The sequence below is a fragment of the Parus major genome, chromosome 3 (genome assembly GCF_001522545.3).
Source record: "Parus major isolate Abel chromosome 3, Parus_major1.1, whole genome shotgun sequence".
Lineage (NCBI taxonomy): Eukaryota > Metazoa > Chordata > Aves > Passeriformes > Paridae > Parus > Parus major.
In genome coordinates, this window is record NC_031770.1 from 53,430,924 (window position 1) to 53,445,867 (window position 14,944).

At 37.6% G+C, this 14,944-nt stretch overlaps 1 protein-coding gene across 4 annotated transcripts in view; it reads right to left on the reverse strand.

Moving 5' to 3' along the window:
* The window catches only part of ARID1B (AT-rich interaction domain 1B), a 293,784-nt gene extending 279,338 nt beyond the window's left edge, over positions 1-14,446 (reverse strand). For 2 of the 4 annotated variants that reach the window (XM_033512733.1, XM_015621230.2), the window contains exon 1: positions 14,150-14,446. In XM_033512733.1, coding sequence (XP_033368624.1) covers positions 14,150-14,431 — 282 coding nt within the window. In that variant the 5' untranslated portion in view covers positions 14,432-14,446. The remainder of the gene's footprint in view (positions 1-14,149) is intronic. The other 2 variants (XM_015621231.3, XM_015621232.3) reach the window with 1 other exon arrangement.
* Positions 14,447-14,944: the final 498 nt, after the last annotated feature.

Here is a 14,944-nt window from a genome sequence, read left to right on the forward strand (position 1 = left end):
TGATTGGTAACTATTCTGTTTCAGTTTATTATTAGATCTAGCTTTCACACTATGCTTGGCAAGCCTTTCTGCTAACCAGAAAAATGTATTTAATGTCCTCATGCACTTATTTAAGCAATTAGGTGCTTAAACAAATATTTATTCAGTCCTTAAGTTTAACATGTTTATTACATTATAAAAATGGCAAACAGAGCATTTCTTTCTTACCAGATCATTTATTTAAATTCATAATTAGTGCTCATTTATAGTTGTAGGAATTTTACCCCTTTTAAAACAGGTCTTCATTAGTTAAAGCAACCACTTAAAAATAAACTTGATCCACATTCAAAATATTCTTTATAAACAAAACAAGAAATTGCTTCAAGAAGCGAAGCTTCTAGTTCTAAAATTCTGACAGATGCTGGAAACAAGAACAGCAGGACAGCATTAACTTTTTCTTCAACTATTTGTTTAGTAAAAAAACCTTTAAGCCATTCCAAGCATCATCTACAGAGAAAAAAAAATGCTTCCAACTGACTCAGCTCATGACACTTCCCATCTTTTGTGCTGCTGTCCCTCTGAAAGCAACAGACATGTTTGTGTACATACACAATATATCTATCAAACAATATGCATCCATCCTCATGGATTTTATATTGTTGCTTATTTGAGCTCAATTGTTTCTGCATACAACTTAATTAAATCAAGCTATGGTCCTTTCAACTAAAAAAACTGATTTACTTCTGTGACTAGTTTCTTCTTCATCTGCTTTTGAATTCCTCGGTGCCAGATACAATGTTTTTCCAGACAAACTGCTGCCTACATTTACATGCACAGTTTTTAACAGAAATTCCTAATGGTTTCAATGCTTGCAGCAGGTGGTGTTCAGTCCCTGTATCCCCCTTCTCTCCCCAGTGCAAGTAACATTCTTGAGGGACTGATAATCTTGGTTTTACTTCATTTCAGTGGTACCTAGCAGGTACTGGTTAGTACCCTCATCTCCTGCCTTCTCTGCCAGAACAATAACTCACAAGCATTTAATATAATTTGCTTTTGAGTAGTCAAGTTACTCAGAAATACATAATATCACTCTTGATATAGAGTACCACTTTCCTTCCCCTTCTATCCATTCAATTCTCTCTAAATAGGTTATAACCATTTATTTTAACATTCCAATCCAGCGAACCTTTCCACTAGATTTCAAGTAATAGCAAGCAGACAAAATTTGTAATTGTAAATGAGAAATTTCAGCTTCTCTTTTTTACTGTCCTGTCTGCCAGCATTAGAGTATAGGCAATTAAATGGGGGGTGGTGGGGGGGGGGGGGGGGGGGGTTTGGAGGGCGGGGGGAGTGCCCCCCTGTCATGTTTAGTTCCTTGATTACTGCTGTCCACAAAACCACAATTTCAATTTCAATGTGTGCTTACATGTTCCTGTAATGTTACACTCCACCACCACTTCCCCAGCTCTGACCTCTTCTACTCACCCAACCCAAAGTGACCCCAAGAAATAGCTTCCCTGCTTATCAGGGGGAGCTCAGCCTAAGAACATGCTCCCTTTCCCTTGCAGGCAATAACCAGCCTCTCAAAAACACCAACAACTACACCAAATTATCCACCCTGCCAGTGGGACACTTGCAGGATCTTTGTTTCTGTACTGTTTATCAGGAAGGAAGGCCTTTTGAGCCAAATGACTGGACAAAGAGGCTTATTTTAAATACGCCTCCTGGCAACTAGCATCATAACCCTACCTTACTAATGTGAATTTTTCCACCACAGCTGACTGACAGGACAGCCAAACGCAGCTGGGGAAAGGGAATGGGAAAAGGAGAGGTGCTAGGTTTCTTACACTAAATGGAAAAAGTGGGTTTTCTCCTACCTCATGGGATGTTCTGACACTTCAGGAAATCATCTTCTGGGAGTCTCTACAGCATCAAGTGTGTGAGACATACCTTTCTTCTTTATATCAGAAAAGGCCTGTCTAGGTATATTTTCTGGTCAGTGGAACAATTCAAGCTTCACAGCTTCAGAATTCTCCAATCCCACAGTAGTCTGCTTATTTCTGCTATCTTGAAATTTCTGAGATAGTAATTTTGTTCTCAACAAAAAAATCCAAAACTACTGCTTTCATATGCAGTATTATTTCAGTTCTAAATCAGCGGTACTGAAGGCTGTCCAAAGGTATGACAAGTCCAGGCAAAGACATTAAAACACAACAGCCAGCCAAGTATCACCAACAGCTTTGTTCAGGAGACAGATTATCAACTTTTTTTTTTTTTTTTTAAAGATCTGCATCTGTACACTTATTTTCACATGTCAAGTCTTTTCTTAATAGTTATCAAAACATACCTCCATCCAAATGACTGTTGTTTCAAGATGTATTTTTGTTAATACACAGCCCTACTGTCACTACATTTACCTTGACTGTCTTACAAGCAGGAGGGGAGGCCTTCGAGACTTATCAGCTCACAGCCACTGCAGATTCCTACTAAGTAACTCTGTGAAGGGCCAGGCTGCCCCATAGGAAGGGCTGGTGGCCTCGCTCCTCCACCCGAATGGAAAGCCTTCTGTGCTTCCAGTTGGAAACTGCAGGGGTAAGTGCAAAACTGACATGAATAGCACAACCTTAGGGAAATTTCACTAAAAATCATGTAAGCCAGTGGGAGAGCTAATGGCCAGTGGTGGCATTCCTGAACACAAACAGGGAGAACCCCTAGCAATATGGTTTCACCCAGTAGGGAGAGCAAGCAGAATACTGACCAAGCATCCATAACACCTCTATCCAGAATGAGGTTTCAGTCTTCCTTTACTCACCCTAGTTTTCCATGAATAAATATAGTGTAACAAACAATATTAACATAGGAATATGGACAAACATGTATACTTCTACCTCGGTTGACAAGTATGTTTGCAAGGCTCATTTCACCTTCAACTAAACACAGAAAGTTGCCCCAAGACAAGGAATCTTAAAAAAGGACAAGAAAAATCCCTCAAGGCAACTGCACACAAATACACTGCTCTATGTTGCTTGCTCCAATAAGCACTTACACTGACTTCAACCATAGGAAAAATTATGGGACAAGAATGAATTCACATCCTTTCAAGGAGTCCTACCTCTCAATTCATTCTACCTTTTTTGAACACAACTGGGATTTTCACAATGTATCAAAACCCGGTATCTGACTTATCTCAATTTTCAAACCAACATGTTAACAACATAGATTAAAAACTCTAGCAAGCGTACAAAAACAAGACTATGCTGTTTTCAACCACTGTTCAAATTTTGCCTGCAATCTCTTACCAAGTATATGAAAAAAACAAAGAAAAGGCATTTTTTTTCAGGAAAATATTAAGTCTTAGTATTTTTATTGCATCTTTTAGGTGAACCATTCACAATATTTGTTTCCCATTGTAATTTCACACACCCCATATCAGGTGGTTATTAGATGAACAGTACTAGTGAAAGCAACAAAAGGACAACAGATAATGCATTTCAAAAATGAAGATGACATAGCAAAAAAGATATGCAGATTTATGTCACATTTATTGTAAAAACATATCCAGGGTAATCACAAAGTGTTAAAGCATTCCCAGTATTTCCCACTGCTACAATTTTACTTTAAAGGGGGAGGAAAAAAAGGGGAAACCCCTCCCTGTGATTCAAAATGGAAGTTCAGTAATTATTTACAGCCCAGTATGTAACTGGCAAAATGACTGGCAAAGTTCTCAGCACATCAGCTCAGATGTATGTAAGCAAGGCATTCCTTCCCCGTGGTAGGCGGCCCCATGTCAAGCAGCTATGTGCTAGAACTTGTCCTGTGCTACCTGTTCAAAGGAAACTGTGCAAGAATATTTCAAGCTCTGACAGATACCACTTTGTGCAAAAACATCCACAGGAGTATTACAAAAAAAGACAGCACTGATGTTTCAGCAACCTCTGTGTCAAGAAAGGTGCTCTCCTGCATTTTTATTGACATGCAGGAAGCGGATGATCATTCCTTGTACAATCAGCGCTAGCACTGCCAATACTGCTTTTGTACTAGTCCCAGGCTCCCTTCCATGCATTTTACCAAACTCTAATTAAAGAATTTGCACCCACCTTTTTCAGAGAAATTACCATTTGGTACTGCAAACAGAAATGCTGCTTCTCTAAGACAGTAAAAAGTACCCAACAAAACCACAATGCAATAAGAAACCCTATCATTTGCAGCATTTCATTACTACAAGATCAACACCAAATGCCAAAGTGTGCTTTCCTCTCTTTCAGCAAATATTTATTAAAATACTGATATTACTTAAGTTTATTACCTGAAAGAATTCAGGACACAGCCATTCCCACCTGTGTCTGTAAGTGCAATATGTAATATCAGGTCCATGTATGAAAAATACTTTTTAACTAAAAACATGTTTTATCCATTAAGCAAAACACTACACATAATATAGATCCTTCCACATTCCTATAAACAACAGTCTTACAACCTTAACTCAGGAAGCTGAAATTTCTAAGTTCCTGCAAGGAGGTCAAAGCAACTCCAGTAAAGACACAGCAACTCACACGTACACAGGGTTCTGGTATTTTGTCAAGTTTTTATTCTGCTTTACAAGATATTAATGCATGCCAAGAATAGGAGTGTATTTTTAGTCAGTTCTACATGTGAAAGACAAAAATGGGATGACAGAACACAAGAGAGAAAGGAGAAAGAAAAGCCTACACCTAATACACCCAAAGTATATATGATCTTTTCCTGGATATTCTTCAATTACTTTTTGTGGTCATGCTCCCTTGTAACCCTGATGTTAAAAGCCTAAAGGAATATTAGAAAACATTATTTTTCTTGTGATGTATAAAATCAAAGCAGAAAAGGCCAAATACTCCACACAATCTTGGCATTTACTGAATCTGTTCTTCACAACTTGCTGCAAGACTGCAAATTTACTCAGGTCATAAAACAATCTTCAGTTTGAGAAGGATACATGGAATTTCTCACAGCCTCACCTCAGAGGACTAAAAACTCACCTGCCTGCTCTCCAACATCAGGTAGGATTTTTTGTGAAAACGAGGTCTAAAGCATAATTTTCTGCAGGACTCCAGGTTCATTTCAGAAATAATAGTTTCCTCCCTAGAATAGCTTTCCAAACATAAAAGGGCCATAAATCTATTAAGCACACACTTCCCAAACCTGCAAGGGGATATCCTGACCTATGATTTTCCTCAGTTTTGCCAACCAGCAACATAATGAAGCCAACGAAAAATGAAAAATACAAAGCAGTCAATTTGCACCTGTCTTTTAAAACATTCTCCAGTACAGTAGAAGAGTCGAAACACATGCCAATTTTCAGTGCTGCCAGCTTGGAAAGTTACAGGGGGGACAACAGAGGCAAGCAATGGAATTTCAGAGGAGGGGCAGGAGTAGCTAAAAGCAGAGGTCTTTGCTGAGCAGCCCTGCTTGCTTTGCTCATGCACAGGCTCGGTCTATTCTCAGCAGGGACTCTTGGGTGTTTGCTTCTATTAAGCACCACTTGCTGAGCACAAAACAGAGAGACAACCCTGTGCAAAGAACAAGGTGGTTCCGCTAACCTGTCCTGCATAAAGCACATCTTTGCCAACATGGCCTGTAAAACACACATGTATACAGACTCCAGATAACTAATGTTACTTCTATAATTAAACAACATCTTCCCTAAGTGGCTATATAAACCTTGTTTATTTTGATTGGACTCGTCTCAGAAGACAAGTTATATTACAGTTCGCCAACAAACATGCAGAAACTCTTCATCAATGTTCTGTGAAAGAAACTAACAAGCAAGTGTAACCTGTCCCTTTGATGCACATACCAAAACTAAATCCACTTACTTTCCTAAAGGTGTATTTGGATATAAGATTCAAATATGATTACTAATAATGTTCAGTCACTGAATTGTTTATTACCTGGTGTCTTGCTTTTACTCTCAAATGCAAAAAGCATTACTAAGAAACAATATTCAGAAGAAGAGGGGAAAAAAAGGAGTGCACAAAGAAATAAAACAGACACTGATTTTCTCCTTGGTACTCTTCCACACCCCCAAAAGACACTATAAGATTCAGAGATTAAATACTTTATCAGCAAGGATGCAAGCATTTAACACATTTTTTCTATTTTAGGCAAAGCAATGAACAAGTACCAGAAGTACCCAAAAATGGGGTCACCCAAGGTAGCAGAAGAATAAAAGCCTACAGAGATTGCATGAGCTGTAGATTCAAGTTATTCCTTAAGTTCTTAAATCTTTCTTTCATCCATCTTGAAAAACAACAAAACACCAAAAGCTTAAAGTATTTACAATAGGATTTTTAGATGTGCCCAGTTAGAACAGCTATAAGAAGAAATGCAAATATATAAACAAACATGAATATTAGACAAAATTATCTACAGAGAATTAAAATAGTCTCAAACATATTTAAGATTTTTCTAAAGATTTTATAACTCATTTCCTCCCACAAAAATGTTTTAGTTGATAAAACATGTGGGTTTATTGTTCCAAGAAGGAAACTACCTGACTTTGTCCCTGGGTGACCAAAGGGAAGGGTACTGACCTGTCTCATTCTGAAATTCTCTTCAATTGGCTTAGTGGATTAATTCAGCCTACCCTGATATCAACTGAAGACAGATCATCCAACCCCAGCAATGTGGCCCCGAAGTGAAACTGTAGCTACAATCAAGTCACAGCAAATTTCCCACTGATTTCCCCTTATCTTCAGCCCTATTTTGAGCTGTGGGAAACACACTCCCTATTTTTAAAAAAGCATACTCCAATGCCTCCCTTGCTTCCTTTGAGCAAGTCCAAATTTATGGACAAATGATAGCATCTGCTCAGAATCTCATACCAGGATTTAAAAAAAAAATCTAATAAAATATCTGAGTCCCCTCAGAAGTATTATGAAATACAGTTACAATATGGTTACAAAAATCATATAGTGTATGTGCATGATGGGTCGGGACACCATTTCAACTGTTTAAGAGTCAACTATTCTCTGATTAATATTATTAACAAAAATCTACTATGACTATAATATTAACAGTCAATTATTCCTTACCTACACTTTAAAACCCTCCTGGCACAGTCATTATATGGCAGCTGTTGAAAAGAGTAATGCAGAAGCCTTTTCTTAAAGCAAGATGCTTATTTTACTTCAAATGTAAATAAACTCATGTCTCCTGTTGCCATGTAAAATGAGCTGTTCCTAAGTAAATGATTTTGTACCTTTCTAGTGAAGCAGCGAACGGCTCTCTGTTCTCTGCTCCTGATCACCAAAATCTATTTCCTGCCTAACTCCAGTGCAGACTGACAGCTAATTCTGCTAGCAAACCAAGCACCCAATAATGAGATAACCGCTTCTTTTAACAACAACCTTTTGCAGAACACCAGCACAGAGGGCTTGCATGTCTTCCTCTCTCATGCCCCCACTTCCAAGCAGAACAACAAATGTGATTACAGCTATTAAATATTCCAGCTAAATGACAACTGTTTAGCACTAACAAAAATACATTTCATTTGCCATAATACATCGATCATTCTCACACACTTTCTGTACAAAGGTTGTCTGCATCTTACTCTAGTTTGGATGTAAAAATTAGCATTTACTGAACATCATTACATGGTAATTCAACAAATGAAAATGTTGACCCAGTCTCATTTCCGAGCCAACTCTCACCAGCTGAAAGATCAGTTCTTTTCCCTTTTCAACCTATTTTTTATGCACTGTTTCAAAGAATGATGGAAGCTACTGAAATGTTTCTATTTACCATAATAATGCAATTCTATTACTTTAGGGATTTTCTTCGGTAAACAATCTCAGATGACCAGCATTAAGATGAAGAGCTAAACTATCATAAGGACCACAAACTTATGTCGAATTTGATTCTGTGATTATCTGTAATCTGTGCTCACCTCCCTCTATAGAGTGAATTACACTCAATAGAAGGGATAATTCTAAAGGAGACAATACAACATAAAGCCTTATCCTGCCATGAACTAAAGTAGCAGCCTTTTTTTCAATTTAGTCAATGAGGCTTAGTATACCCAAAAGAAAGAACCATGCTAAACATTTTCCTACAGTCTGCACAAGCACAGTACTTAGCATTTTCCTAAATCTGAAATTTAAAAATCCTATTACTTTACATGACAAAGAACAGCAACTTTTCCTTGCAGTTATTAACACTTGACTATCAAAAGACCCATTCTTAAAGATGACCTTACATGAAAGACAACTAGCTATGACCTCTTGTCCTTTTTTCTCGTTCAAACTTTACATTCTCCAGGAAGCAACAGCTCTACTTTACTGATTTTTTTTTTTTTTACTCGAGGTTTATAGAAGTTCAATAGGATAGCAGATCTATCATTCAAATAAAATGTTACAGAGGAATTATTTTAATTAAAATATTTATGTTTTTCACAGAACAAGAAGCTGGGGAAAATAATCATTTAGAATTTCAACATTTCTGCTTTACAGGAATTAACAAAGTAGGTCCATAATCTGCTAGTGACAGCTCCAAATAAATGCCCAGTAAAAAAAAAAACAAACCAAAATAAATGAAACAAGTAAACAAAAACCCAAATAGAACACACACACACACCACAAAAGCCATACCAAAACCAAAAGAAAAACAAATGCCTCCAAAACCCCCAAGGTAAATCAAACAAAAATCTGGAAAAACGTACTTCTGAAGCACATGCTGATCAAAGCTTCACACTCCCTTCTTATGTGTGTGCATCAAATGCACCTATCAATCTTTAAGAAAAAGCAACACATTCACTATCTTGTCCTCTGCTGGTTGTTTTTGAGATTCAATCACATTGATTCATTCTCTGTTCTTGCAAAATAAATAGCCTAAGAACTGAAAATGGTGCTTATTTTCTGTGTTTGCTCTCTTTAACAAGACTAACATCAATTGCATTAACACCTACACAGGAGCAAAAAACTGTAACGCAATTTAGTACCATCTAGGTGGTGAGGGCAATTATACACACAGAGGACTAAAAAGGTAATCACTTGACCAGTACTCAGCCATATATATACACAGCATTTTAAATTAATCGTTCAGAGTTAAATATGACAGTAAGCTTCACTTTCTTGGCATACTTCAATCATTTAGAATTAGAATGACTTCAGAAAGTAACACACACAACCAGCCATCCAGGAGTAAACATGTGTGTTTGCTAGCTTTAAAACTCTATCTGCCAAGCCAGCAGCCAACTGATTTCCTTGGCATAAACTTGACATTTCCAGCCTGAGACATTACCCAATACGGGCACTGTAAGCCCTTTCCTAAATTATGTAATCACACTGCTGCTGCTATAGTTCTGGTTTATTTGCACTTTCCATTACAATAAATTCTTGCTACATATTCCTAGAGGTTTTACAACTTTGTTCCTTACACCTCAAAATAATCTGTATATCAAAAAAAGGGAGGAAATGGAATGAGTACTTCTCTGAATATCTACAGCTCCATTCTTAAAACAGTGAGGACACTGATAACATTTGGCTTTGAATTCTGCAAATCAAGAACATGAAAATAAGTTAAAGGGACAAGTGATTAGGACCCTTTAATCTCAGTATTTCTATAGAAAAATAAAATAAAAAGAGAAAGAACAGACTGAGGCTCAGGCCTCATAACTTTGCAGCAAGAAGGCTCAAGGCACTAAGGCAACTGCATGATCAGCACTGAAATGTTCCATTTTAAATAGCTATTAGGAATGGCTGTTGTACATATCCATGCAAATATCTTTCATAAAGAATTTACTATGTATTATAGCAACACGATCCTATTTACACAATAAGTTGTTGTTCCAGTCCATCAAGTACACAAGGAATTTTAATGCATGCTAAAAAAAAAATCAATTAGGCAATGATCATCTGATTAAACAGGCACATCACACCATTCAGTTCTTTCAAACATTTTCATAAATCCAAGCCTTCAAACTTTGATGAAAACTTTAAAAACCTGTAAGTGAATATTTCAAGTATATGATTTTTAAGTTTAATGAAATTCATCACAAAATAAAATACTGCATGCTATTATCATGAAAAAGCAACACCACTGGTGGGAAAAAAAAAGCCCCTTATTTTGACTGGTATTCTGAGGTCTTTTTATTTTTAGCAAATATGTCTTTACAAAGCAGCAGAAGGTTTTCCTACAGCACACAGCACTAAAGCACTTTGAGAGGGCAATCGAACTAAAGCCAGAAGGAACCGATCATGGCATCATCACTTTCTTGACTGAGGTCCAAAAAGGATGTGAGGCAAAAAAGAAGTTAAACGAAAAGCAAGTTATTGTCTTTATAATCAGATCTTATTACTCAGATAGGATTTCACTCATAGTGAGATGTATTGCAAAATCAAGCCTGAAGTTTTCAGGTGCTAGCTATCCTTGCATATTAGGATTTTCAATTTTGACATCATCTCTTTGTAATTCTAAGTGATATCTAAGATAATAAAAACTGCAAGCTAAATCTGAAAAAATATTTTTCTGCTTTCTGGTTTTACATACATTCCCTGGGTAAGGAGTGCTAATAATCCAAAAATTACATTCACCCCATCCAAACCAGGAGAGAGAGTTCATGAGATTATGAGATAGCAATATTAAGACTTAAATGCAAGAACAGTATTTTAAAGCCTTGCTGCAACTTGTGTTTCATTCATGAAGACTGACAGCACAGGCACAGGTCATCTTGCTCCCAGCTTTCCCTTGCCTTCTTCCCCTCTTCTCCCAGTGAAGGGGAATAGCAAGAAACAAAATCCCAAGTTTCCTAACAACATAAAAATCTCTAAGTAATTAATTTTCCATATTAATGCATCCTGGTAAGTGATATGTCAAGTCTGCAATCCTATAAATAAAGCATATGACTCCTTTTGTATCACCTTCCTTTCTCATACCTTCCCTCTTATTATACAGGTGTCAAATCCATGCAAATGCCTTATGTATTTATTTGACTCAGACTGAGTTAACTGGACATGCCCTTAAAATGTTACAAAATGCTGCAGCAGTCTTCAAACTGCTTAGCACTTTGTCCCAGGAGGCTATCACCCATCTTCACCTGACAAATCTGTACCTCCGTTGTTAACTGTCAGAAAAGAAAGAGAAAATCCATTTACCACTTACTTCTATCACAATCAACCTGCCTTTGCTATATGGCCATTTCGATATCTAGACCCCTTTATCTTTAGCTGCATTACTGTAAAGATATTGCCTGGATTTCAAATTGTGCCCCTTATGTAAGGTTCAGTGTGTTGTGCTGAGTCTCATCATCAATATGAGATGAATTCCAAACTCACTTAGGAGATCTGCTTTCTCTCTTCGGTCCTTTGCAGAATAAATGCCCCCATACCTTCCACAGTCACTTCAACATCCTGCAGTTTCCACACGGAATTTTAAGAAAATCTGGGGGTTTATTTGCACCTTCATGTTTGGTGTCAAGCATGCCTAGACCAAACAGCAGTTGTAAGAGAACGTCTGCAGCATTTCATAGATACCCCTTTTAAGACCGGTTAGCAGGCTGTGCTTGACACACATGCTGCAGATACGTAGGCTGACTGCACCTGATAATATTTCATCTTTTTCATCCTCTTTTATCTTTTAGTGCTTATGCCAGAGGCCTCCCTTCCTGAGAGAGAGCTCTTCCACCTCTGGGCTGCAGGCTGGAACACACTATTCTCTGCTGCAATATGACACAGACCAGCTAACTACATCTACGCAATTATCTTCAATTCTACCACTTTCATTAATTTTAGCTCAATCTTTAGGGTGTTGTTTTTCATCTTTATTTCTTCATTTGCAGCATCCTGCAGCAGAGCCTGCAAGTTAAAATCTGTCAAGTCCCATAGTTCTAACCTTAAGCCACAACACTTGCTGACAAAGAGCCAGACTTAACATTTCAAGGTCTTCTTCAAAATTCAAAAATCTTCACAGTTTAACAAAAAGCCTTCTTGTTTCATCCAAGGAAACAGAGCTGACACCCTCAGCTATCTTTGGGCAACAGCAAACTATAACTTAAAATAAGAACAATCTCCCCCATTGATGCTTCCCACCCTTCCTACAGTGTGGCACTTCCACCCTCATAATCCATCTACTCAATGCTATCTCTGCACAATACTTAAATCTGAGCACGGTATGTGTTTAAGGCCCAGTATTTTTTAACCAATCAAATTTTTGGAAGTGCCTTGCGCTTTTGATAAATTCAATGTGACACTGTAAAGCAGTCCAATTTCCAGAAAGTGCTGAGATTCATCTTCTGAAACTTCTGGCAATATTATATATTTTATATATATATATATGATATCTAAAGTAGGTACGTGCTACACAGTCTTAACAAGCGTAGCTAGGCTCTCCTTATTTAATATTCATGTCACAGGAATAAAAATCCAGCCAGGAATCAAACTGTGGCATCCTGTGCCAAAGACAACTTACCACTCAGCTGGTAAGTTGGCAATTCAATTTACAAACCTGCATTCCTGCATTTTAATCCTTTGTAGCAAGGTGGTAATGTATGAGCAATATGAAAAGAACTGGATTCAGATCATTAGAGGTTCACAAACCAAACACACGAAGCTTTGGAGGCTGTCCAAAACAAAATCATGGCTAGGTGGTGATGTCCGTTCAATAAAAATTCAATGTCATAATTATCCTGTCCCTTTTTCCCCGAAGAGCTCTGGTGCTCGGGCCGGCGCTGCCGCTCAGCCACTTACGGCAGCGCTGCGAGGAGACGGATGGGGCCGGCAGCCAATGGCGCTGCCAGGTCACTGCCTGCTGACGGGTAATTTACAATTACCAAGCAATTAGCAAATGCACTGAAAACTCAACACTCATCTCCGCGTAACACAGAGTAACTCTTATTTCAATGAAAAATGTGTTTTAATAACTTCACTTTGGTTACAGATACACAGAAAAATAAGGCCTTCTTTATTCGATATCTCCTCCCTTTTGCAAATGACAAAATGCTTTACTGCCTGAATCTAGCAACCAAATCTAATGTTTGGCATCTCCAAACTAAATAATCCCTTCCTTATCAGTAAATATCTATTTAACAGCAGAAAAGAATAAAAATTAATATCATTGTACTAATGATATTATAATATATTTAAAACTGTTATTTATTTAACTTCCTGATTAACATCTTGTCCTACTGGATGGGTAGTAACAAGAATTGGCCAGGCACCTATCTGCCAGGATTCCAAAATTTTATTTTTATTTCTATATTTAACAATAAACGACATTAAAAAAGCTAATCTGTAACTGGGAAGTTGCACAAAACAAATGTTCTTTCCCATTAATGATTAAGTTACTAATCTGTTGTGCTCACAAGGCAGTGTATAGGCCTACATTCACATCCCTAATTAAAAAAAAGAAAAAAAATTAGCAAAACATTAACTTCTTGATAACCTCGGTTTATCTCTCCCTCTTGAAAACTGCTGTATTTTCTTTAGTACATGGTATGCACATTGAGATTGACCTTCTTAAAAAGGGCAGGAAAAAAGCACAAGAGGTCTCCATCAATAGTGAAATCCAAGTAGATAAAAAGGAGATCCTTGCCTTTCTATATACTCTGATACATTCAAAAAAATCCTGACTTTAAAGAGTTGGTAAAAGAAAAAAAATAGGAAAAGCTACAGTCTCCTATCAAAACGAGGAGAAAAAAGAAAACCAGCCAGCACAACAACAAACAGCTGATATAAATATGTAACGCTTTTGTATGCACTGGACTACACTAGCCTTGATGTGCTGATGTCAGCTCTAGGTTTTCATCTTACACTTAAGTGCATGTAAGCCGGAGAGAAAGAGAACATAAAAACCCCTAGAAAACCAAGAATAACAGCAAAGAAAAAAACCAAAAAATATGCAGGGCTAAGTGGTGTCAACTGGAAAAAAAAAAAAAAAATTCATGGCATTTGACATACTTCTCTCTCCAGAAAGATACCAGCAACAAACTAAATCCTGTTTGAACTGTAAAGGATTTCAGAAAACATTCACACTGTGAACATAATTTATTTCGTTTTAAAACAGTGCTTCATCCTCCTTCTGCTCAAGAAATACTTATTTCTGAGGTTTTTCTCTTGCACCCTCTGTATTACCGGAATGTCAGGAGGGAAGAGAAAGAGAGGAGGGAAACCAAAGCAACCCAGAAAAATCCTCCACAAACCTGTTGCTGTGGATACTGCATTCCTCCCATGGCTGCCGGGGCTCGGCCCTGCATTCCCACGGGATAGCGCTGGGGGCCGGGAGGGCCGTAGGACTGCCCGGGGTAGGGGCTGCTCTGCTGTGCCTGAGAGTGAGGGTTATTGCCCATGCCGTACAGCTGCGGCCTCTTCATCACCATCGGATCCATCGGACTGCCCTGTTGGCAAACACAAGCAAAGCAATATTTAAGACACGCAAAGAAAAAGGTCAGAATCGTCACGCTCAGTGCGGGCGAATCATACATGTGTTTTCTCAATGCTTTATACATCAAATATTGACTTGATGTACAAACTGGCAAAGTACCATACCCTGGCTTCTCTGATTAATTAGATGAGGTTTTGAATATTAAGTTTTGGACTTCCAGTCCATTTAAAACAACTTAAAAAAATATTTTTCACTCAAACTTGAGGCTGTTACCTACACAGACTGAAAGGAGAAAAACTGCCCAAAAATTTCAGCTTAAGAAATAATTAAATATACTGCTGCACACTGATTAGCATCACTGACCTGAACGTTAAAACAAAAATAAAATAAAAACATATATATCAAGAGAGACACAAACAGTGGACAAACCATTTAACCTTGAGAAAATGTCTGCTCTCTCACATCAAAAAACAAGCGAAACTGGAAAGAAAAGAAAGTTTCCAAGAAGTGCAATGCATACAGAACACTGCATTTCAGCATTTTCCTGTTGCTTTTGTGCACACTAATAAGTTTCCAGATCAAAAGCAAGTCATAACCTACATTTTATGTGAAA